This window comes from Amborella trichopoda, chromosome 6 (genome assembly GCF_054954075.1).
Source record: "Amborella trichopoda isolate Santa Cruz 75 chromosome 6, AtrichopodaSantaCruz75HAP2 v2.0, whole genome shotgun sequence".
Classification (NCBI taxonomy): Eukaryota; Viridiplantae; Streptophyta; class Magnoliopsida; order Amborellales; family Amborellaceae; genus Amborella; species Amborella trichopoda.
This window is the reverse complement of record NC_142341.1, coordinates 50,267,237-50,293,670: the sequence shown is the minus strand read 5'-3', so window position 1 is coordinate 50,293,670 and position 26,434 is coordinate 50,267,237. Positions and strand designations below refer to the sequence as shown.

The 26,434-nt window shown below is 35.1% G+C and overlaps 3 protein-coding genes across 4 annotated transcripts; all 3 read left to right on the top strand.

The window, feature by feature from the left end:
- Positions 1 to 219: 219 nt before the first annotated feature.
- LOC18448764 (nucleusenvelope protein) lies at positions 220 to 5,568 on the top strand. The gene is made up of 3 exons (XM_006858825.4): positions 220 to 752; positions 1,207 to 1,452; positions 5,149 to 5,568. Exons 1-3 carry the CDS (start codon positions 456 to 458, stop codon positions 5,371 to 5,373), a joined length of 768 nt encoding a protein of 255 aa, XP_006858887.1. The 5' UTR covers positions 220 to 455; the 3' UTR covers positions 5,374 to 5,568.
- A 1,371-nt stretch (positions 5,569 to 6,939) lies between these two features.
- Positions 6,940 to 17,165, top strand: POLA2 (DNA polymerase alpha 2). 2 transcript variants are annotated; one of them, XM_006858826.3, is made up of 17 exons: positions 6,940 to 7,086; positions 7,392 to 7,506; positions 7,596 to 7,671; positions 8,257 to 8,388; positions 8,621 to 9,005; positions 9,142 to 9,237; positions 9,431 to 9,510; positions 9,714 to 9,789; positions 9,922 to 10,092; positions 10,196 to 10,300; positions 10,383 to 10,478; positions 10,580 to 10,672; positions 10,768 to 10,809; positions 10,944 to 10,985; positions 14,812 to 14,942; positions 15,110 to 15,236; positions 16,639 to 17,165. In XM_006858826.3, exons 2-17 carry the CDS (start codon positions 7,431 to 7,433, stop codon positions 16,795 to 16,797), a joined length of 1,887 nt encoding a protein of 628 aa, XP_006858888.1. In that variant the 5' UTR covers positions 6,940 to 7,086; positions 7,392 to 7,430; the 3' UTR covers positions 16,798 to 17,165. The 2 variants fall into 2 exon arrangements, with proteins under 2 accessions (XP_006858888.1, XP_088725236.1); XM_088869110.1 differs by having other exon boundaries at positions 7,596 to 7,769.
- A 7,048-nt stretch (positions 17,166 to 24,213) lies between these two features.
- Positions 24,214 to 25,333, top strand: LOC18448766 (TLC domain-containing protein At5g14285). Its single transcript, XM_006858827.4, has one exon. The coding sequence runs from the start codon at positions 24,360 to 24,362 to the stop codon at positions 25,155 to 25,157; it is 798 nt and encodes a 265-aa protein (XP_006858889.1). The 5' UTR covers positions 24,214 to 24,359; the 3' UTR covers positions 25,158 to 25,333.
- Positions 25,334 to 26,434: the final 1,101 nt, after the last annotated feature.

Sequence of the window (26,434 nt, the reverse complement as noted above, 5' to 3'; positions counted from 1 at the left end):
AAAATTGGAAATCATTGAAATAGCAAAATAATTAAATAATATTAATTTGATCGAAAGTGTTTTTGATCGATTCTAGCTTATTAGACCGTCTGATTTTGATTGGTTGAACATACTAAATAAAATTTTTAAATATATTTTATATTTTAAAAATTATTATTAATTATATATTTTTAAAATATAATCCAACCAATTCGGCCCACAATTTAAATGATTTTGATTAGATCCAAACTGCTCATGAGTACCTCAATAGTATACTCTTCGGCGTGTGGTATCCAGCCCCATGCACTGTTTACCTTGCCCTCATCCCGACTTCCTCTGTTGCCGTGGAAGCACCCATTCTCTCTCTACGGTGCCATTACCAGTGGCTCAACTATTTTTCTCTCTCTAAATGAAGCCTCCCCATCTTTATACAACCACGACTCCATAGATAAATCTCTCTTTCTCTTCCTTTAGACATGATTCTCTGTCCTACCATCACTTGCTCGCAACCCAAGAAGCTACAATTTCCTCTTTTTCTCTCTACTCGACTCCATGGAAATTTGCATGTTTCTCTCTCTAAACCCGTTTCAGGGTATTTGGGAAACTCTCGTGCTTCTCTCTCTAGACCCAAGTCTCTGTCTTTTGAGAATTCTTATATTTCTCTCTCTGCACCAATTATAAGCACTCGGTCTCGTTGGGTTCATCCAATATGCAAGAGAAGCGCTCCTATTTGCCTTTTTGGAGGCAAAGGAAATTCAGATAAAGGAAACCAGGTATATAAATCTCTTAAACCCTATTCTTCTTTGTCATTCTACTGTTTTTTAATGGAAAAAAATTAATTTACTGCTCTCAATAATTTTATTTGATGTTTTCCAGTTGGGTTACCAAATAAATGTGATTAAAGATATTTAATCTGTTATTCGAGGATTGGTTAATGGTTATTTGAATGTTTTTCTGAAATTTTGTGCTGAAAATCCCAAAATTTTCTATTCTTTGATAATTCAGGGATATTATTTTTTCCAAACATTTGCACTTTTTCGGCCATTACTGGTTGTTTCTCTATTTTTCAGCCCAATATAGTTCCTTTTTTTTTTCTTTGGATATATGGGTATCGATGTTTTCACTTATAAGAAAGATTACATCCTTTTTTCATTGTTTGATCGAAATGTAGACGTTGATCAATGAAGGCTTTCATTTGGGTTCAGTTTTTTTGGATTTTATTTTCAGGAATCTCCATGGAAATCACTGGGAAAGGCCATGGGGGGGTTAAAGAAGAAATCTGCAGAGGAACTATTGAGAGAACAAATACAAAACCGTGACTTTGGTGATGATGAGGGTGGTAGCGATCGCCCAGGTGGAGGTGGGGGTGGAGGTGGAGGTGGTAGTTTTGGTGATTCTGATGATGAAGGATTTTATGGAATTTATGAGGAATTTGTTCAAGTGGCTTCAGCAACTATGGCTTTCATTTTCCTGGTAATATCATGCCACTTTCCTTATAGTAATCGAAAGCAATATTTCTGTAAATTACTTATGGTTATAGGCTAATAGCCTTATAGGTTTAGATATTGTCATGTCCATTATTTATCAGGAAAAAATAAGAATGTGGAATTTTCTGAATTATATTATAAACTCACAAGAATGAAACCCATGTCTATGCTATGATGCAAAACCAATGGCTTTCCATGGAAAGCTTCTTTCACCTCCTTGATGCTTGTCTGCATTTTGATCTAAATGATGAAATGATGTTAGAAAATAAAATGTAAGTAGTATGGCCAGCGAATAATTTGGGTTTTTTACTTTCTATGCAAAGGGATTGATGACAAAGAGACCATTTATCTTGTGTACATGGAGTTCACAATCATTTCACTCATTAGATGTCAAAATAGATTGGGGTGAGTCATGAAGTCCGAGATTTTTTTTTTTTGGAATTTTGTGTCTATTCAATGAAACACTTCTAACTACCCATTTTGAAATTTAGGGGACAAGAATGATTGTGACCTCCATGTACAAAATGTACAAAAGATAAATTGCCTCTTTGTAGACAATCCTGCAAAGCAAAACACTGTATGGAAGTTGCAAACGAAATTTGGTTTGAGTGAAAAACCTAACGATCAATATGAGGAAATGGATTTGGGCTTCCATGCTGGGGTTACATACAGTGGTGCTAGGATCATAACCAGGGAATCACAGAGAATAAGACTGGAGTGCGAGTTATGTGATTACATGCTGAGTGGATAATTTTAAAATATGGAATTTTTGTGGAAATGACTAATCCAACTTCAAGACTTTGGGGGTTGGGGGGCAGGTGGTGGGGTTTAGGGGCAAAGGGTGTTACAACTGATCAACCGATTTCCGAACTACCAGACATCCATGTCGAGCTTAATATAACAAAAGCTTCTCACAAGTAAACATTTTGGAAATTGGAAACTCGACTGATATCTCTAGCGGTTAACTTTTCTCGGCTACCCTTGGTTGTGAGAACAAAGCCATAGAGGTACGTAATTACTGCTCATTTTTAATAAAACCACTTTACAGTGATTGACAAAATGAAAGAGGGATATGAAAACCCACCAGTGGGGATTTCTCAAAAATCATGAGGCTCACATTTTGAATTCCTCATCTTGTAGACTTGGAGAAAAGGCCTACAATGAACCTTGAGTAAAAAATGGTGGCCCCTCATGGCTCTCGATAGGGAATAGGAAAGGTTATTGTCTGGTCCTAGAGATGCAAATGGTTGAAGGAAGAATCTTTACAAGAAAAAAATGGGGAAGAGCCAACAGGGCTAGAAATACTATAGATGCTCGAGATGTTGGCCATTGTAATGAGTACTAGAGAATCATGCCTCTAACCTATGGCATCCAAGTTGACAACAAAAGGATATTGTGGTGTTTCCTCAATAGCCAAGACTAAGTTAGTGGATTATCCACGATATGCTTTACATCATTCTTGATTAAAACATGATTTTCTCTGTATTGATAATGTATTTAGCACTTCAGAAAAACGTGACGTTACCTCTTCTTTATGTGTGTTTTTGATAGTTGCTTCTCTATCTTCTGTTCGTAAATATTCTGCTGGAAGCTTGTGGGACAAATATTGGAGGAGTAATGCACTTGGCGTGAAAGGGGAAGGGGTGGAAGCTACAAAGTTTGCTAACATTTAAGTAGTCTTTCATCTATATACTTCATTTTCAAAGGGCTCGGACCCCTTTTGTGGATAAATTTTGATTTTACTGGACATTGAGCTCAAGGCTGCTAGAGTCCCTTCTGAGATCTCAGGGTTTTTGGCCTAGGTGGCAGGCTCAAATCCAATCCTTGCCAATGAAAAAGAGGCTCAATGAAGCAAAAAGTTAAAGTTGGCTAATTTTGAAGTTGGGTTAGAATATTTGGGTACACAGAAATGCTAAAAGAAATATAGTAAATTATAGAACTGGAAAATTTCAAAAAAAGGAAATAAGATATAATGAAGCATATACATTTTACCATTTACCTTCAGTTTTGTGGTATCTTTAGTAATCACTGATATCTGTGAAAGACTTCAGCCATTTACCTTCAGTTTTGTGGTATCTTTAGTAATCTTTAATATCTATGAAAGACTTCAGCCACTGTAATAAATAATATAAAATTGCATGCTGTGTCATAGAACTAGTAACATGTGTGAATATGACATTTTAGTATCATATAATGTGTGATTTCTTTTATAGAAATGGTATAATGATGATTCCTATAAAAGAAATGGTTAAATCTAATTTGTCATCATCCCTTAAATCTTTAATTCGTAGAATCAATAACTTGGAGACAAGCCTAGCATTGTGTGCCCAAGTCTACTCTAATCCATGCCATCTTGTTTCTGGTAAGAAACATCTATGAAGAATGGTCCCTGTTGTGCATTATCTTCACATGTGTTGCACATTCTTGTAATCTTATTTTTGTTCGTCTTCCACATGTTTAAGGGTGTTTGTTCATAACTTGTGGAGTTTTGACCCATGAAAGGCATCTGTATGGATATTTACCGATGAACTAGCACAGTTTTGTGTTAAAGGTCAAATTTCTCCGATTACTCTAGCTGGTAAACAGTATCAAATTCTATCACATTCTCTGTGTATCTTGTACAAGACTTCCTGATATCTCCGGAAGCATCGCGGAGCACATTTTTAAACTCTTGAATACATAGTTTGACCTCATTACCAAAAAAAAGAAAGTACATAGTTTGACCTCTTGTAGTTCCCACCAGGTGATGCTTCAAATCAAGTACTCCATCTTAAATTTCTCCTATGAAACCTGTTCTTGATTTTTAAAACTGCCTCAGCAATGAATTTCCATTTCAGAACACTTATTCCTCCAAAGTCTTTTCTCCTGGGTCATTTTAATTTTCAGAACATTCGAAACTACTGTAAATAAAAAAGAGAGGGAGAATGATATGTGTTATTACTTTCACCGATAACAAAAAAACAAAAGATTTTATGTGCCTTGTGCTGAGTGTAATGCATACTGGCTTCATTGTTAGATTTTGTGAAAGGAATACGACCACCGGATTTATTTATTTTTGCTTGCTATTCAGCTTCAGATTGTAGAATTCTACAACGTATATTTGGTATTAACAATAATATTTTTTTTTGACTGAAAGGATATGCAAAGATTATTCAACAATCCAATATAGATTTTGACCACATTGCTGATACACTTATGACTCAACATTATTGGAAGATAACAATTTATGAGCCAAGAGTTAGTAATTTTATGCTGATGGAATAGGAAGATTATGAGTTTTAATCCTTGAATAATTTTCGGATGTCTTTGAGGCATGAAATACTACTGATGCATATTGTAACCATGGCTGGATGGTATATAGTAATAGCTTATTTAATGTCACTCTTCTCGTAAAATACAAGCTATTCATTTGGATTTGATTTAAATTTATGAATATGATCGCCATGTTTACGGTTGCCACTGACAAAGGAGTCAGACAATAAAGAAGCCCAATTAGGGGCCGGGAGATAGAGAGAGCCAAACTTGCACAAAAAAAAAGATGAAACCTTGGAAATATGATATGACTTGTATCATGCATATCCATTCGACTTTTTCATCTTATAGTTGGCGATAGTTTGGCCGTAAGTCCCTCTCGCACACACAAAACCCCTTGCTCATGCAAAGTTGTTATTTTGTTCTGCAGTATTATTACATTTTAGAGGGTGAGGAGTGGGTGCGTCTCGTCGTGGATTATATTCGCTACTTGTTCAGTGGAAGGAAGAGCATACGGTTGACCAGTTTCATATTTAGAGTGAGTGGTGCAATTAAAAGATGGAAAATGAAGAGACTGCCAAAAAAGCAGAGATCATTAGAAGAGGAGATCGTGAATACCCCAACTTGGTGTCATAATCCAAAAGCGATCATTTGAGGCTTCAGCTTGCTGTGAAGAAGCAAGAGGTTCCTGATGCTTCATATTAAACTTGGATATTCAACTAACTGATTTTCTTTCTATTCCTTGTTTTTCTCCTTTGCTGAGTTCCTTCTCATGGACGGGCCAAGTTCCAAAAACTAGTCTCAGATTTTGTTTTTTCCAATGATATATGATTTGAGGTTTTTCTTCTTATTTTCTCCTTATGTGTTATATAGGCTTATCTTCTTATTTTCTCTTTCGTATCGGTTATAGAGGGTTGGGACAAGGTTCGGATGAGAATGATGATTTGAAAAGAGAGCAAGCATCATGAGTGAGAAAGATATAGAGAGAGAGGAGAGAGAGATTTCAGGGAGACTAGAGGGATTATGTCAAAACTATAACACAGAGATTCCCTTTTGTGAAAAGATTTCATGTTCCTGCAGGAGTATTGTCTATTTGTTCTGTTGGGCAAAACTCTGCCCAAGGGTATATTTTGGATTCCAAATTTTTGGGATATAATCTTTAGAACCAAATGATTCGTCTCAACGAAAAAAAAAATATTAATTCACATCCTCGATGTGCCTTAAAAAAGGTGGTATCCAAAGAACCATCGAATTTTGTGAGGGAAAGATCTAGATGATCAGGAACTCAAAATAATTTTTTTTGTATAATAATAACCTAGTGATACTTAGATGGATTTCGGATAAAAAAATATCCAGGTATCTATTTTGTAGAAGGGAGTTGTTGGACAGTATATTCCGGCGGGTGTATATTATGCATGCTCTATTTTCATTTGATAGAGAGAGAGAGAGAGAGATGCATTTTGTTTGTGCTTGGCCGTTCGAGAGAGAGAGAGAGATGCATTTTGTTTGTGCTTGGCCGTTCGAGAGAGAGAGATTCTAGAACACAAAAACACAGGATCCAAGATGAGAGCCACATAAAAAAAATTGTTACATACAGTTAATTGAGAGAGGCTAAATTGGTATAGATTGCAGAGAGACATTAAAAACTTTTTATGAGAGAGAGGGGGCAATAAAAATGATAAAATGTGAGAATATTTCCAACTGATCGTTTCAATCTTGAGATATATTGACATAAAAAAAAAACGAATTTCAAAGCTTAAAAATCGTGCATCCTGTAATAAGTTATAAATTTTTTAATTTTTTAAATATTTATAAATTTACTCGATATACATCATTTTTTAAAATATAAATTCCATAAATAGAGTTGAACGTAAATTTTCATTTGATTTTATAATTTCGAATAAAACAAAGAGGAAAAGCAAGGAGTGTAGGGAACTATGGAATTATTCAATTACTAAAGGGCGCCAATCGTTATTTCGATGAGGACTAGTTCGGCCATTTGAGGCTTAAATAAGGGTTATATCCGTCATTTGTTCAAGAACAGTTTTATCCGCCACTGTTTAAGGAGGCGCGAAAATGCGTTCCCGCCAAAACTCCGTAGTGAGCAAAAACCAATTTCCCAAACCTATCCCTCTACTCGGAAAATGGGAAGGGTAGGGCTTCTACATTTTTAGGGTTTTCCTTTTATTATCACTCCGCATATTTGAAAACTAGGGTTTCTTTGAACTCTGAAGAGATCTTGCATTTGAAGGATGGTGAAATTGTTTTTCTAGGGTTTCTTTCTTAGTGGGAACATTGATAGTTGAAATGGTGATTTGGGCAATTGATTCTACGGTTTCAGCAGATAGATTGAAAGATTGAAGGAGAGGTATGGATCATTTATTCTCTTTCTCCTCTTCTTTCGGTTTTGTTTCGTTTCTGATTTTGCCTCTCTCACTCTTACATGTGCCATTTGTATTCTCTTACGCTAACTAGGCACGACGCAATTTGATTGCATTCTCTCTCTCACAAACTCTCTGATACATGTGCTCATTTGTTACCCTCTGTCTCTCTATGAAATGGTGCTACCAATTTCTCCTCTTTCTCTTACATGTGTGCGATTTGGTTTATCTTATAATAGAATGTTGGTTTCCTTGAATTATAATCTGACTGAATTTCTCCATGTTTTCTTAGCTGCCCATGATCTGCACTTAATCAATTATCCTAACCACAATGGAACAAGAGATAAAATCTGAGTTCATTGAAAATAATTTCTCCCTTGAAGATGAGGACGAAATTCTTAATAAATGTAAGTGCCATTTTCTTCCTGTATACCTCTCTACTTCAGTGCATTCAGTTTATTCCCTTTTATTAATTGTGTGTTATTTATCTTTTCAGGTGTTGCCTTTTGCATTAATTACAAGCTAAGCCCTTCTGATCTGGTCTCCAGTTGGGTAGTCTATTATCTCAACATGTAATATATCTTATGTGCTTAAACTCTCTCTGCTTATCAAGTTTAATGTAGTTGTTTTATTGATGCTTTAACAGTTGGGAAGTCTATTATCTCAACATGTAAGATTTCTTATGTGCTTAAACTGTCTCTGCTTATCAAGTTTAATGTAGTTGTTTCATTGATGCGTTAATTTTACAATTGGGCCATACCCTCTTGTGTTTGTCTGTTATTTATTAACTCAAATGTGACACACGAGTTTAGTTCATATGTCCTTGGTATCATATTATGCACTTTTTGCGTATTTTCTCTTTTCCTTATGTTTTTGCAAATCCGTAATTTATACTGAAAAGTGAAGATCTCAAATGTGCTCTTTGGTGATCATAATCTACCCAATTTGATTGTACAATATCTGCAATGACAGACTTATTGTTATTTCCATAGAGGATTAATTTTTAATAGATTTTTGTGATTCTTTGATTGCTTTTATATCAATTCTGAGTTGTTTTAAGTTGCATTCCATATTAGAAGTTTTTGTGTTTGTAATTTGTTTTGATGTGTCTCAATTATTCATTATTTACAAGACAATGGAATATTCTCACTTGTCAGGCAGCTTGATGGATCCAAGGTGCAAAATGCTCATGTGGATGGTTTTCTCCATCACCTTCAGAATAAACAGAAGCATAATATTCTTAAGGAAGAGTCCAATGTACATATGTACTCCAGCAATGACGTGAACATGTGAGCATCTGTTCTCATTGGTAGTTTGATTATTAATAATAGGTTGAATGACGTGCACACATTTTCCTTTTTAATGGCCAACTAAATTTTATTCCTTTGTGTCTTTAAGACACTCTAACCAGAAAACTAGACCACATTGCTAATCTCAACTGCATATGTGGAGATTTTATTACTGCTTTGGTTAATTAATTATTTATCGCATATTTATTATTAGCTATCTCACTTCGTGCAGGTTGTTGGGTGAGGAACACAAAGATGGTGAAGAGGGTATGCTTGATACCCCAATAAAACAGTCTTATTTTGACAACCTCAATGATCTATCAACCCCCATCTCTATGGATAGATCTCCAGAAAGGAATGGGAAGTCTATTTCTGAAAAATCTTCAAGAAGGACGAGCAGTCAAGCAACCCCTTTTGGCCAACGAACAAACAAATTTTTGTTGCAGCTTTCATTTAATTCTCATTCTAAAGCAGATGATACAAAAGACCTAGAAATTGACGCTTTAGGAGATGATGTCATTAGAAGAGTCCAAGATATTGAAAGTTGTTCCTTGCAAGTTCAAGGCTCGTGGCCAAAACCAGGTTTCCGCTTCATGTATGACAAAGTTGAGGACAGGGTAAAGGATATTATTTCTATGAATGTATTTTGCTTAATCAATAAGCTTTCATTGTCCTTTATGCAAATTTCTAATGAACTATCAAGAGAATAATGAATTCCTAATGATTTTTTTTTTTTTTGCATCGGCTAAGTAGTTTAATGCCCTTGAAAATCGCATTCGAAGACTTTCATCTGCACTGGTTGCCTCAGGAGAATGTGGAGAACCCTCTGATGCTACTTTGGCCTCACAGGTAATCCTTTTTTTTTGAAGTGGCTTTTGGGTAATTTGCTGAAGTAATTATGAGTACCCAACTAATCAATCAAATGAAAAATAATGAGGACCTAAGCTGCTTCCTCCTGTTTCTGGTCTATGTTTTGATGTCTTGCATGTCATTCCCTAAAATAAATGAGTGTCAAATAACTCTGATGTGCATCTTGCCTTAGAAAACATTATTTTCTGTCGGAATGGTATGCTGTGATGGAGAAGGGCGTCTGAATGACAAGTCGATTTTATTTCAGGGCAGGTTTGTACTTCTGACTCTTTTGTTGAATTCAATTTCTCCAATTCTTTCATTAAGTACTAATGTCATAGAGTTACTAATTACACAATGGACTATGTTTCTCCATAGTTAATTGGACTATATGATATACTTTTATCTCACATATACTGGCTACAAATTTAGCTTATTTATATTTTCTGTCATACTTTATTTTCGCTGTGTGCTAGTGTGGAGCATTCTGGGGGCCAGCGAGTGCGCCTTGACCTCAAGAATTTGGTTCAGTTTTCCTTATTTCCAGGTCAGGTATGTATCTGTTTTGACCAAATTGTATATTATTCTGTAGATTGTTAGTAAATTAGTTTTTATTGGTTATATTGTTATTTAATTTGCTGCATTCTGTATTTGCTAGATAATTAGATTGAGTGACCTTACCAGGTGATTGGAATTGAGGGACACAATCCTAGTGGCCACTGTTTCATCGCATCAAAATTGGTCGACTCTTTTCCACTTATTGGTTCTTCTGATTTGGATTTGCCACCTGCAAAGAAGCAAGCCACGGACCAAAATGGTGAACCGGCCACAAAGGCTTCAAGAGAATTATCAATTGTATATCTCTCATGCCCTTCATGTTTAGACTTTGTTTTTTGTCTTCTGTTTTGTTTATTTTTCTTTTGTTAGTAAGTACTGAAATTCAGTGTATGTGCTACAGGTTATTGCAGCAGGTCCTCTCAGTACCACTGATAACCTATTATTTGAGCCACTAACAGAATTGCTTGCATATGCTAGGAGGAAACAACCACAACTTTTGATATTGGTGAGCCATTTTTTTAACACCATGATGTATATGGGACTCCAACCATTCAAGAGCAATTTTAACTTCTTCAAAACTCTGGCAGATGGGGCCATTTGTTGATACTGAACACCCCAAGATAAAGAAAGGAACCATTGATGAAAGCTTTGCTGAAGTCTTCCAAGAGGAAATTCTAAATAAGGTTTGTATACCGATGAGTTTTTGGTTTCGTGGTGTATAAATCAAATTACAACACATTCTTACATTTCATTGCTTCTTTAATGCATTATTCTTTACTTTCAGCTGCATGACTATTGTGCACATATGGGTCCGGCTGCTCGTATTGTGCTGGTTCCATCTACCCGTGATGCTCACAATGACTTTGTTTTCCCTCAGGTGATTGATTAGGTGTATCAGAATTTGTATGGATACATATGCTTGGCCTTCCACATGCTTCCACGAATTAACTCTTTACATTATTTACTTTGCAGCCTCCATTTGAAATCTATCCATCGACAGATCCTGATCAGCAAGTATGTGCAATACATTGAGTGCATAATCTGACTTATTGAATTCCTTTTGTCTTTTTTTTTTTTTTTTTTCTAATTATGCCTTTGTATTTGGTTAGAATTTCTTTATTTGACTTCCTGTTTTATTTTTGCTACAGATTACCTGTCTTGCGAATCCTGGGGTTTTAATCTCAAATGAGGTAGATATACATTTATTTGAGCAAAGTTTATAACAATGTTAAAAAACTCGGTTTGGGCAACTCAACCCCTGCCCAATACTAGTAAGTCCGGCAAATCCAAGTGGACTCACCCCAGTAGTGTATGCGCCCAAAAAGGGCTAAAAAATGCAACAAAAAGATATCTGTTAATTTTTTTTTTAAAAAAAGAATTTTTTTTTTGAAGTATAAAAGAAACAGAAAAAGATATACAAAAGAGGGAAACAGGAAAAAATTGATTTATAGCTTGAAACAATTCAGAAAAAGCCAAAAGGAAATGAAAAAATAGAGAAATAGATAACGTATAAGAAAAGTTACAAACCATCATAAAAAATAAACATTATATAGATTTTACATCCTCAATTAGTGATTTACTAAAAAAAACTTTTGATTTTGTTTAGACTTTTTAATCACCCAAGTTTGCCTAAAGAACTTGCCTTGGCAATGTGCCAAGTCAGAGTCGACTCGGTTGCTTTTCTAACATTGGTTTATAACATTGTTTGCTTCCATGTTCCAATGTTTTATGGTTATATCCTACTTTCTGCTGGCTAATGTCATTGAAAAGAGCAAATAGGACTTTTAAAAGTTTTGGGTGAGGTTTGTATAATGTCCCAACCTTAAACAACCAAAGGACGACACATTTTCAAACTTTGTCGAAAAAATGGCCCAAATTGAGTAGATCTATAAACACTTAATAATCTTGAAAATGGACGGTCCAGATAATGCATTATAGGATAAGCTACTTTTTTTTAACATGTTAACTTGGTATTAAAGTAAGAGATACACGACACACTATTTTCATAACTTGAAATCCTTTTTTCCCATATCCATAATGCTCAGTGTTTCAAAAAGCACTAGGTGGCAACGAGGCGGCCATAAGGGTCTAGGCCGCCCAGCGCCTAGGCGGGTGCCTAGAACCTGGGCGGCTTAGTTGAAAAAAAAATAGAAAAACTGAGAGCTGAGGCCCAGTTGAAAAAAAAAAAAACTGATGACTAATAATGATTAATCCATAAGAATTTTGATAATCCATAAGACCATGATCTCAGTTAAAAAAAAAAAGACGATAGAAGTCGGGAAGAGAATTTTGAATTTTTGATAATCCAAAACAGTAAAACCATACACTGATAGTCTGATACACTGTAGACTGTACGTACAAAAATTAGATAGTAGACGGAGAACTAGAAACTAGAAAGTAGAAACGAAAAATAAGAAAGAGAAAATATACAATCCATGAGACTATGTACACATTAGTCAATACTCAACACTCAACACAACAGTCAACACTCAACACCAAGAGTCTTTAGTCATCATCATCATCATCATCATCAGAAAGAATAGGGTAAGCTTCATTATATGCATTAGAATTGAGACTGTCATCATCAGAGTCATCTCCCTCTTCAATATAATGCTTGTCATCCTCTATTTCTTAAGAATCTGCCTCTTCCTCCTCCTCTTCATCTACCTCCTTACTAGTATGTGTAGATGAGGCCTTAGGAGTCTTGGCTGCTCTACCTTTTTCTATCTTTTTGTGCTTCCCTGAACTCAAATATTGTATGATTTCCTCTCTAGTAGCGTCAGAAACATTTTTATATGGGGCAACATCCCCCTTATTACCGGTAAGGTGGTTTTTAAACCGGTAAATGCCCCCATTAGTATCTTTTCCACAATAATTACATTTAATATGATTTTTGTCATTCAGATTTGGGTTATAACCATACTTCCAACCCGGATCACCACTTCTAGAAGAACCTGGAGAAGATATTTCCATAGAACAAGTCTCATTTTTTATCATTTTTTGGTTCTTTAAAATTCAGAAGTTGTCTAATCTCATCCCGAATAGCTTCAAGAACCTTTGTACAAGAAACAACATTCCTTTTAATACCAGCAAGGTATTTCTTGAATTGGTTAATACCCCCATTGGTATCTTTTTCACAAAAATTACACCTTATACAATTTTTATCATTTGGTTTTGGGTTATAACCATACTTCCAACCTGGGTCACTTCTTCTAGAAGTAGCAGAAATAGATCTATTCAAATGACAAGGATTTTGTTCATGTTTTTGTTTTATAAAACTCATATATTCCTCTCTGATAGCTTGAGTAACATTTTTACAAGGGGCAACATTCCCCTTAATATCGGCAAGATGTTTCTTAAACCGGTTTATGTCCCCTTATGTATTTTTTTCATAAAAATTGCATCTAATGTAATTTTTGCCATTTGGATTCGGGTTATATCCATATTTCCAACCCGGATCTCTACTTCGACTAGATCTTGAAGAAGACATCTCAAAATAAAACAAACAATCTAAAAAATAAAGTTTTGCACTTTGATTGCTCGAACTCCAAAGTCCCACCTCTCAGATGTTTTCTGATGCTAAAATAATAAAAAAAACACCCTCTAATAGGATTATAAAACTTCAAAACTAAATCAAATCTACTTGGGTGATGTTTGGATCTGTTTTTCGTAACTTTGAGAAACATTTCGATCCAACTTCGTTCCAATGAAAGTTAGAAAATGATATTTTTTTGAGGTTTCTTTCTCTCTAAAATGGGTTCTTGTGGGTTTAGGTTTCCAATGAACCTAAAACCCATCATTTGAAACCCTTTATATTTTAATAAAATCAATAGAATGAAAAAAAAAAAAATTTTTTGCTTATAGGCAGGGCGCAGGCCTTGGGTGGCCGGCCAAGGATTGTAGCCTAGTTTGGCCACCTAGGCGCCCAGGCCTTCTGGACCGCCTAGGCGCTGGGCGGTCTACTTTTTTGAACACTGATAATGCATCTTGAGGTCAAGATGATCAATTGGAGTATTTTCCAGTGTCAGGATGACATTTTCCAAAGGGTTTTTAAATTGCACCTTACTTCTACAGTATAAGGTTGATACCTTATGTAAACTTTCTCCAAAAGTTTTTGTTTGATGTATTCTTGCATAGTTTATTCGAATAGATCCAATGGATGTTCTTCAAAGTGTTCATTTGCATCTATATCTGTTATCATTATGTGATTGCCATATTGCTATATGTTTTATTTAGGAGCCATGATATTGGCTGTATCTTCTAACTTCCATCTATTCAAATGATTTTTCAATTAAAGTTCCACTAGATGATCTCATATTTACTTGCTTCTGTTTTCAAGCCTTTAAGAAATGCATGGTGGAGGGCCTCCTATAGTGATTCCCAAAAAAATATTTGTATGTTTGAGTGAGATTCGAAACTATGATACAAATTAACCTAGTAATATGTGTGAATTTGGCCGATATAAAAATTACAATTTCTATGCAGAATCAAAATCTATGTATTTGTTTTTTATATAAGTTCTTTGCAGTTTATGTTGTACCTTGAATCTACGTAATCTTAGCGACCTTCATTTGTTAGACATGCTATAACCCATTTTTAATCCTTGGAAAATCTGACTTGGACTCGCCCAAGGCTTAGTCTACCTGAGTCTGAATGTCTCTATTCGAGTCTTCAAAAAATCCAGTGAATATTCTCTAAAGAGTACGATTTTCAAAGAAAGAGGCTCGCCTAGTCAAATCGCCTCAAGCAGTGGCTGAGTTCTAGGGCAACTCTGGCTATAACCGATATTGATGCCTTTAAAATCCCTATTCTATTCAACAAACATAATTATAGAACATGATTCTAATGGAGAGAGAGAGAGAGAGAGAGAGAGAGAGAGAGTTGTTTCCCAAGTAGTAAGCAGGTCCTTTCTTTTTTGGTGAAAAGGTGACTGAAGCATATGTAGGTCTTAGTTTAATATTCTTCTTATACTTGCCGTAAAAGTCGTATGCTCACTCTAGGGTTGGCTGGTGGCAGATTACTATAGGATGCTGCACTGCAGATGTCCTAAAGCAGCTCAGTGGTGAGGAGGTTTCACGGATGAGCACTGATGCACTGTCAATTGACCGTATTGGACGCCTTGTATCGCATGTCATAAAGCAACGCTGGTACGCTTTGTTGACCTTTTTGTCTTTCTTTTTTCTCGTAATATTTAGTTTCTCCTCTGTGTATCTTGTTATTACCACTAGTTTTATCAATTCATTTTAATTCTGTCCTTGCATTTTTGCAACCACCTTTTAGGGTTGATGCCATTTTTTCTGTTTTGTTTGAGCAGCTTCTACCCTGTTTACCCGCCTTCAGTAGGACTGCCTTTGGATTTTTCTATTGCACCCGAAGCATTACATATGGCTTCCATACCTGATCTTCTTCTCATGCCTTCTGACCTTGCGCCGTTTATTAAGGTATCTGATATTTTTCACGTGTCATATCTTTCTTGTATGACTAAATCTGTTTTATGAATTACTAGATGCACTCATGTATGTATAGTTGTTTATGCGCATCTGCATGCACATATACACATTTGTGTCTTAGTTTGCTTTTATCTGTTTACCATGTATGTACGCATGCATGTACTCATGCATACATGGATACATGTATGTGTGTGTTTCTCTGTATGCATTTGGGATTTGCCAACATTCTCTAGTAAGATAAACTTTATTAAGATATTCCAGATTTTTGGGCAGAAAGTGGCCAGGCCCTCAATTACAAACCAGTTTTGGACAATGGTAGCCTTGTCATTGCCCGTGGCCATGAATCAGTAAAAGCAAAAGGCTCTAACTTCTTATATAATTGTTACACACATTCGTGCTTTATTAGAGTTGCTGAACAAAAATTATTTGTCATTGCATTATAAAGACTTTCAATCATTAACCTTGAAAGGCGACAAAAGCCATCCGCAGCCATGAAATGATCTACAATAGTGGGCCTGGGTCCCAACAGGTCATGCGTAGGATAACAAAGTTCACCATATTATGAACATGTGGGTAATGACCTATATACACATACATACATGGGCGCTCATGTTTTTTGCATGCATGTATCCTTAACGTCCCATGTCCACCAAAATTGTTGCATGTTGATGTTTAGGTTAATGTCTTAATAATTCCTAAATAACCAACAAATCATATCTTTAGTATCCTTGTTTACTCAGCAGTGGTTTGTCATTTGTTACCTGTGCCATAAAAAATTCGTATTGTCAAGGGAAGTACACTGCATGAAAATAGCATTTATGAGGTGATGTTCATAGTAGCGAGCATTGTTTTAAACAAGACTTGGTCAAACCGGATTCTCCCTATAGGATTTGGGATCGGTGGGAGGGCAATTTGGGTCGGTGGACCCTATAATCTCTTGATTCTCACCTGAATTTTATTTTTTATTAATATTTTCCCTGATTCCCATTGATCCAGATCGCATACCGGTATAGCGGTGGCCTGTTCAACCGGCCGATCTAGCTTTTATATCACAAAAGAAAGTTATTTTAACTAATGAAAGTTATTATAACTAACAATGTGTCTATTCCAAGGGACATCATTTTTTAGTTAGTGGCTTAATGTTGATATTGTGCCTCAAGACTAATGCTCATGTTTTTATTGAAATCCCAAAAGTACGACTTTGAAATCTAGCACAGGAAGTGCATTTTTGGTCATTTTGGGGCTGTTAACTTTTGAGAGATTCCAGTGATCTGAACTACAAGGATATTCCTGGTTGTTGGGGTTCCATTTTAAAATTATAATAATAATAAAATAAATAAATGTATGTTTTTATTGAAAATGTAGGTATTGTACTCTTGTTCTTGTTTTTCAGGCTCTACCTTTTGGAGAAGGTAGTGATACTGAAAAGTACTCAAGATGTCTATGTATCAATCCTGGAAGATTGGCCAAGGGAGTTAGTGGAGGTACTTTTGTCGAGCTTAGCTACCTTAATAATCCTGACCAAACAAGTGCTTCGATCATCCGAATTTGAGCATGTCTCTTTGCCGAAAACACATCCCTTTGTATTTATTGAAATATTTGTTAGTTAATGTTTTCAAGTGATTGGCATCTTTAGGTTGATAGATTAGTACAATACCAAGAATGGGAATTCTTAACGCCTAGGAGTTATTCCACCTTGTCTGAGCCTCCTTGCATGCATTGCAGCGCACGTGCGGTGGCACGTACAAACACAAACACAAACACAAAGAGAGAGAGAGAGAGAGAGAGACTCTTTTAGTAGATCTAGGCTCCTTGAATAAGTGTCCCATAGTAGTCATTGTAAATTCGTGATATGTAATTCTATCATTTGGCGCCAGTTGAATTTTATATTGTTTATTGAAAATTTTGTTTATATGTGCATTTTCTTGTCAAGTCCTGCAAATGTTTGCAAATATATTTTGATGGGATTGAATACTGTAACGGCCATTTACATTAGGTATAAAAAGGTCACAGTTACCCTAGTCATTGATGTAAAATCCGATGGCTAGGTGTGTGCCGCAAAGTTAAAAGCGTTTTTTTCTTTTGGACTTTGAGCAATGCACAATGGCATTCCCTCCGATAGATTTCATATCCAATTGCCACAGGTGTTTTAAGTTCTCAATGTACTAAAGATAAATGGTCTTGTTGTATACTGTCCTTTTTTTATTGTTTTTTTTTTTATCATTTTTCTAGTTTAACTACACAAGTCAATGTTTTTCTTGTCAAATAGCTTTCAAAAAATTAATTAGCTTCTTGTGATATATATATGTATATATATATGTATATATAAAAGCTGGGATTAGCCCACTAGCGTATATGAACATATGAGCTCAACGGTTCAGATTGAATCTAGTTTAATCTGACGGTTACGACTTCATTTTGTGTTTAAATTAAATTTTTTTTTTTACAAATTCAAATCACTTGAAATTTTATATGTGTTTTTTTTATCAAGACGCACTTAATAAAAATATAAAAAACATTATTCGCAAAAAATAAAATGACCAAAATACGTCTAAAGCTTTTTGGAGGTATTTTAGTCAATTTATTTCATGTAAAATATATTTTTGATATTTTTCAAATATTCAACTATTTTTTATGAACACACTTGTAAAATTTTGAGTGACTTGTGTTTGTAGAAAAAGTATTTAAATTCAAACACTATTGGACATCTGTGATAGTCAGATCGATTCAGATTCAATCTGGGCCGTTAGGCTTTTATGTTCATATGCGATATTGGGTTAATTTCAGCTTTTTCATATATATATAAATAAAGATGAAGTCTTTTAGAACATTTATACATGATGCTTCTTAGCGAAATAGCGGGCAAATAGTCAATTCTCTTACAAAATCATTTAGGTGTCAAATAATCCCATTTATTATTAAAATGCTTGTTTTTTTAGAAAAATATACAAAGAGATCATTTACTTTTTTTTTTTGTACAAGGACTTGCCCAAACCATCTAATTTGATATCTAATAAATAAGAGTGATTGTGACCTCTTTGCAATAAAAATAAATAATCTCATTGTATACAATCTCTACTTTTCAATATCCATTTTCCTCAAGTACCTCATATATTAAAAAATAACTAAATTACCTCTAAGATCCTGATTTCTGAACAAGTAGGAGCATTTTTGTAATTCGACCAACTTAAGCGGTCGAAGCTAAATGATGATGCTACCCTGGTTAGTCCAAGGTTAGCAATACATAATAGCTGAAGTATGGTTGGAGTATTATATTGTTCTAGTGGTTCCTACTTATTCTAACCATCCATCCATTGATTAAATGGTTTCTACTAGAGATAGTATAATATTCTCATATTATGTAGCTCTCCACATGCACATTTCTCTCAATCAACATATGAACTAAAAAAGTGTGTATCTACTAGAGATAATATAATTTCTCATATTATCTTGCTCTCTACATGCACATTTCTCTCAATAAAAATATTAACTAAAAAAGGTTGGGGCAAGCTTTCAATGCTTCCCCTACAGCATAAAAGTTCTATCCTCTCCCTTATCCAGCCGTCCATATTGAATGGAAAGCTAAGATTGCCCAAATCACAATGTCACGTCTCTAACCTATTTTATTTCTAATAGTTTTGTTATAAACCATTTTAACACCAAATTTTGGATGTCCATTCCTCTATTAAACTCGCACTAGCGAAAAGTACAAAAAAAAGTATTTTTAATAAAATAAAATGACCAAATACCCTTGAAAACTTCAAGGGGTATTTTGGTCATTATATTTTATCGAAAAATTATTTTTAATATTTTTTATAGGTGCACCCCAATGAGAAGATGGCACATATCAAATTTTATATTCATGCAATTTGTATAAAAAAAAACTAAAAATAAAATACTTTGATACATTGGATCTAAGATCAAATGGTGAGTGGCACTCTTGATCAAAATTAGACAGCTGGATGGTAGGGGGAGGATAAAACTTTTATGCTGTAGGGGAAGCATAGAAACTTTTCCCAAAAAAGTTTATGAGGCATGAATCTTTTAATGTATTCAGTAAGGTGCACCTCTAAAATCCACGTGAAAAGGTTGATCTGATGTCAAAAAACTATTGATCTTCTCAACTTCGAGATGTATAAATATGTAAAAAAAAGGAGTTTCAAGTCCTAAAACAATGTATTTTGTAACACATTATCTAGAGTATCCATTTTAAATTTCACAATTGTTTATGAATCCGTTCGGCTCTGACTATTTTTGGTGCTTAAATTTTCATAACGAGGGATGAAAATAAATTTTTAGGCCTGGGCTTTTTAAATTGTCCTTTAGCAAATATTTAAACGTGAGCCTTACTTTGTGTTTTCAAGGTTGGCACCTTATAAAAACTCCACCCTTGAAAAAATGGTCTTAACTATTTTTAAAAAGGATGCAATTTTTATAAGGCCTGGGCCGTAAATTGTGTTTTTAAGGTTGGCCCCTTATAAAAATCCCACCGTTAATAAAATGGTCTTTAACTATTTAAAAAAAGGATGCAGTTTCTAAAAGGCCTGGGCCTTATGAAAAGCAAAGTACAGCTCACTTCGAGAGCTCATCTAGAAAGCATCGTGGGATGCGAAATCTCTACCATGGCTCTAAAATCAATTGCCACCACTGATTATCAAACTTGTAGCTCAAAAAAGGGTAGTGGTTTTGTGGATATGCGAACACTTAAAAATAAACGATGTAGATAGTTTGTTGTAATATTTTTTTTTTAAGGTTCAAAATCCTAATTCTTTTTCACAAGCATAATAATCAAGATTGAGATGATCCATTTGAAGGATTTCTAATGCAATAGTTATAATTTTTTGTGAGTTTGATGTGAGGCTTGGCTGCAGCTCTATCAAAAAAATTTCCTTCAAAAAATCCATATGGTAGTTAGATGGACTAATTTATTGACAAGGTGCTCCTTTTTTAAAGTTATTTTCAATTATTATCTCTCTGATTATTTTGTCACAAGAGGCCCTAATTGCCATTTTCTTAGTTTCAACCCCTAAACAACTAAATGCATTTTACTTAAAAGGAAAATTTTTGCTTCTTTGAGATCTAAACTCAACGCAAACGCTTCTTTATTAAAAGATGTTGAGCACATATACTATGCTACCACAAGAGTATACTCGACATCTACTCCCTAGGTCAGAAGACCTATTTAGGAGGATTTTTTTCGATTTGAAATTTTGTAACTGCCTAAGAAGCGGTATGTGATTATTTTTCAAAAGAAAAAAAGTTTTGAATTTTGAGTTTTTCACACTTAGATCTCACCGTCCATTGAGATCTCCAACGAATTTGTTCATCTTCTTGCTGGATGTATTCATTAGCACTAATAGTTCACTATTTCAATAAGATTATGTCTGATAATGAATTACTTGTTATTTGTGAGTGTCCATCATAAAGTAATATGCTGAAAATTATATATTTTTTAGCCTGAAATAGCTAATAGTAGTTGGATATTATGATAAAGTTAATAATAAAACAATATTATACCTAATACAAAAAACATACCAAACAACCAACAAGATAATATTATCTAGAATATATCAATTTTAGATAAGTTAGTTTATACCAAATAAAATTAAATGTCATCTAAAGAGGCTCTATGGGTTGAAGGGGTTACATCTCTATATTTTGGTGTCCTAAAATTACTCCTAGATTTGGTTTTACTCAAGGGATTAAATGGACACATTACTCCCATAGGAGCATGAAGTCTTTTAGCAAAGATGTAAGGTCACTAGGTTGTGATATTTACGCCAAAAAAAAGTGTAGCTTGCTTGCCATGCAAATCTACATGTGCATTGTTTGACGCAACTAACATCCATCTTAAAGATGGATGTTATAAAGTGGTGGTCCCATGAAAAATCTACAAATCAATGGGAAACAAAATAATCAAACATACAATAATATTATTTTTTACTTCTAAAATTGGTTTTTTATATTTATATTGAGCATGATATAGATTGTCAACCCCTCAAAAAAAAAAAAATTGGATCTAAAATCTCTAATATGAATTTTCGAGAGAGAACCTCCATAAATAAATAAGTGAGCAGACACATGGAAACCTTGTCCTCATAGAAACATAAATAAATAAGTGAGCAGACACATGGAAACCTTGTCCTTTCTGGTATATTTATAATCATCTTGGATAGGGCTAAAAACGAAAATGCTTATAGTTTGGAATCTAGAACAAACAGATGTGAAAGTCATTTGGTGGATGTAATTTATGTTATTCAAGATTTTTAAATAAGGCTGTGGTTTCTATAGTGTTGCAACTTTAAACAATTTGCATACCTCTAAATTTTACTATAACATGTAATTTTGGTTTGGTGTAAAATATTCTTAGGATTATCTTAAAATGTATTTTTATATCTAATTATAAAACTTTAAACTCCAAAAACGTTTAAAATCGAGTAGAGCTATAAACATGTGAAAATCTTGAAAATGGAGGGTTTGGATAGTGTGTTGCAAGATGCACTTTTTATGGGACTCAACATCATTTATTTTTTTTCATATTTATACATCTTGCTGTCGAGATGATCAATTAGAGGGTTTTTCAATATCAAAACAATATTTTCCGTTGGATTTTTTATGGGCATATACAATTCTACATTTTAAGGTTGCAACCTTATATAAACTTTTTTTTAAAAAATAAAAGTGCGATTTTTATAGAGCGGAAGCTCTAAACAATCAAAATAAAGCACACCTTCAAATAGTTCGAAAAATGTTGTTTCAATATTGGAAATATTTGTGACAATCTTAAAATATATTGGAGCTTGTTTCTATGCGGCTAAGTCTGCATATGTAGAAATGCGGGCCTTCTTAATAAATCTATTTTTGAGATGGATTTTAAGACTTCATTTTTAAGGACATGTAATCTCTAACATAAGGAACATGAATATAAAAAAATAAATAAATTTTTTTTAAAAAAATAATAATTCTAGTAAAAAAAAATTTAGACCGTTAGTTTCTATTGTTTTTAAATGAAACACTTACTTCCATCCATCTTAAAGATGGATTCTTAACACTTTCTGCCTTCAACCCCGTATGAAACAAGTTTCCAAATATATTTTCATCTTCAGTTACAAAATTTAGGTTTTTTTTTTTTTAAAAAAAAAAAATCATGTGGAAAAGGTATTTGCTCGAAAGGCTATTTGCAGGTAACCATTTTACTAGCAAATATAATAATGTGATTAATTCTTTTTTGTGATTTGACAGTTTTCTGATATTTTGTCTTCAATCTTCGATATGCATGTATTAAATTTCAACCATCCCAAAGCATATCCAGCTGGGCATGGTAGCATATTCCTAGGTGGCGATAATTCTGTCTACTTTTTTATTCATTTACATTGTCTACAATATCTCTCTCCATTTTGGAGATAATTTGAACTTCCCTCTCTCCAAAGATCTTCTCTAAGATATATACCCCACTTTTTATTAGAACGTATAATCTACATGGCCGGCAATGGGTTTGGTTGGGTGCCCCGACCCGGTCAAGTAGGATGAAAGCCGGGTCAGGGCCGGCGTCGGCCTAACTCGACACAATCTTTTTTTTTTTTAATTTTTTTTTTTTCGTTTGACCCGACCTAACAAGGCTAAGACTTAACTTGGGCTAGCCCTATCAAGATATGAGCCGGGGTAGGGCCAAGGCTAACAGCCCTGGCCGTTGGTCCAACTTATTACTACTCTTAATACCCCACCATGGATACTTACGTTCTTCTTTTCCCACGTAATTCTCAATCATTATTCAAAATCTCTCTCTCTCTACCTTTGTTTTTGTCTCTTTCTAAGCTTCTCTTATCTCTCTTCCCGCTTACTCCCTTCTATGTCACCACTATCATCCAAACTCCACGAATGTCCTCTCATACTTATCTCCTTGTATTTTAGAGACACGTGCTTAAATATCTTCTTTTTTGTAAAAAAAATTTAAATTGTTTTTGTAATTTATGTTTATACTTTTTTTTATTTTGAATGATAATAAAAAAAATTTATTTTCAATCTTGAAAATATGATTCAATACTTAAAACAAACAGATCTTAAAGTTCTGAAGCCTTTATACAAAAAAATAAAAATAAATTTCGCTCTCAAATTGTAATCATTTTTAAAAGTCTGAAATAACACCGAAAGAATTCTCTTTTATTTTGCTAAAGTTGTTACCATATTTAGACATTCAATTTTCGAAGTCGAGGCATTTAAAAAATAATATTTTTCTGAAACATAAAAATATTGAAAATATTATAGAAGTAGTAAAACTCAAAAGCACATAAAATTTATTGGTTACATGGACCAATATAAATATATGGTCTCTCTACCATCTCCCTACCTGCCTTGTGATCTCCCATGACCTTAATAACTCACCCCCCCCCCTCCTCACTTTCTCTCTCTAACTCTCATTTTCTCTCACTTCAAACCTTCCCCCTTTCCTACTCTCTCTCTCTTGTTTGACGTGTGCTTGAATTCTCAACATTTGCTAAGTTTCTCTCTCTTCCCAAAGGCAGGCCTACTGTTTTGCCCAATTCCTGCATGTTGCAGTCCACTTTCTCTCTCTAGGAGTTGCCACTTCTCTCTCTAGGAAATGCGACTTGTCTTTCTCTCTCTAAGCCACAGGGAAGAGCGTTGAGTCGCCCGCCTGCGTATGAAGTTGCAGGTTTATGTTTCTAGGGAAGTGTGATATGAATTCTCCCAGGCTCCTCCCGGGTTTCTCACTCTAGGGAAGCGCAACTACTTTCTCTCTCTCTCCGCTCGATTTCAAAAACCAGCGTAATCCCTCCTCGCTCAATGCACGTGGAGCAGAGAGAATATCTTCGTACCCGTATCCCAGAAGAGAGAGAAAGAACAACAACCTTGAAATTGCAGAAGAGAGAGAAGGGGGACAGGGAAGAACCCTTGCCCTAATATGTATTGAGAGAGAACCCAAAACCCTTGCCCATCAGAGCAGAGCCAGCAAGAAATCCTATAGGAAGAGAGAGAAACAACTAAAACCAAGAGAGAGAAGACTAGCTGCTTTTAAACGAACAATCTCAATCTCTTGGATAAAAAACCAGTAACCTTAAATATTTGTAGAAAGAGAGAAGACCCCCATCGCCCGTCATGCTCGAATTCGATTTCCCGGCCCTCTTACCATCCTTGGCCTTCTTTCTCCTCGTCTATCTCTCCGCCTACTTCGTTGTTTTCCGCCGTCATCGCCCTGAATTTCGAAAGGAAGCAGCAAGCTGCTTCATCTCTCTAGCCCATGGCACCCCAGTTGCTGCAATGGCCATTTTCTCTCTATCCTCCGAACCCCAATTCGCGAAAGCCGCTCTATCTCTCTCTACAAACCCCAAGAACTTCCCTGAGAGCTTCCCCTTTGCAGGACCCAACACCCCATTTCAGGCTGCAATTCTCGACTATAGCATTGCGTACTTTCTCGTCGACATCCTTCATTACCTGATCTTCTTTCCAAGTGATGTTCTCTTCATTGGTCACCATGTTGCCACCATTTTCGTTCTCGCTACTTGTCGGTATCTCACAGGCTATGGAGCTCCCGGTATTCTCTCTCTCCTCATTCTTGCCGAGCTCACGAGCGCATGTCAAAACACCTGGACCCTTGCTCGACTGCAAAGAGCTCACTCAAAAATGGCAGCCAAAGTGTATGATTCCTTAACCCCTGCTTTTTACTTTGTGTATACACTGGTAAGGGGGTTCATGGGTCCGTATTTCATGTACAAAATGGGTGTCTTCTACTTTACTGGAGGGGGAGATGGGGTGATACCGAGATGGGTTTCTCTCTCATGGGTTGTAGTTGTGGTTACTGCGATTTCGGTCAGTGCTTTGTGGATTTCGAACCTTTGGGTTGAATTCTATTTGGAGAAGCTTGCCAAGGTAAAAGAAGTGAAGAAAGATCAATAAGGCTGGGTGCTTTAGAGAGAGGTGGACAGAAAGAAGGAATTATCATGAAAACAGTAGCGAGAAATTTGGATGGGATTTTGGTAAATGTGAGGGTTCTTCGATATCTTGCACCTTTGATTTTGTGAAAGATTTAATCAGGGTAGTGGAATAAGAAGCCTTGGAGTTAATGCATGGTAGACTGAATGCCTTTCTTTCTCTTCTTTGAGCTACTTGATTGTTTTTATTATTACTTTTTCGGGGTTGAATATGGCCCCTAAAGCAGAACTTGCATTCTATGAACTCAAAACTTTAATATATACTGAATATAAAGATGCCATTGTTGCTTCCGTTGTCCATTCATTTTAGTTTTAAGCTTCATTTTGCATTGGTAATGTGGTCTTTCTTTATTTTCCTGGATTTCTGATCATATTTATTATTTAAACAGAAATTGAGAGAAAATTGATCTAATGATGTCATTTTTCTTCTTTCATATCACTAAGGTTGGATGCTATTCTGGGATTTGTAGTTTTTTTATGCTTAATATGCTGTTCTTGAAACTCTTTTATGCTTGTTTTTTTTTGTCACTCGCTTGCATGGATGAATGGAGGTTGGGTGGTCAATAAGCAGTAGGTACGGAGAATGTTAAGTCTTTGGAAAGAAGGGTTAGGATTCGAGAAATGTGTGGAGATTAGGAAGAAGTTTTCAAGGTCCCCTCCTTGTCGGGGTTTGTTCAATTCCTTTTTGATTTAGGGTGGGCTCTTTAGATATGTAACGTGCGGCAACATGCTAGATGCTAGAGAGTCCTTAAGCATAACAATGAGTGTGATAATAGTGACGCTATAATAGTGAAGCTACTAGATAGAATTGTTGACTGATGAGAAGGTCTTCATTAGCCTTTAGGCACAAGGATTCATTGTTGAATGAAAGAACTCGTGGTTCAGGGTATATGGCATAAGGATGGAACACAGCCCGTCTCATCGGTTGAATGGAACGAATGAAATATAGGAACTAAATTCGAGTTAGTTAAGCTAATATAGGATAGTCTATTTGATCCGGTGTTCTTCCACAAATTCAAGAACTCATCTGTCTTTATGAGAACCAATTAGAACTGTCCACTTATAGAAGTATTTCTGGTTCTGTTCTCTGCTCCACTTACTTGAAATGGTAACAAATCAACACTTGGTCCGCTCCCACTTATCCGGTAAGATTTGTTTCTTTCCTGGTTGCTTGAAAATTTGTTCTCTCGGCTATGATGACTTGAAAAGGAGCCACTTTTTCGTCTGATTAACCCTGTGGAT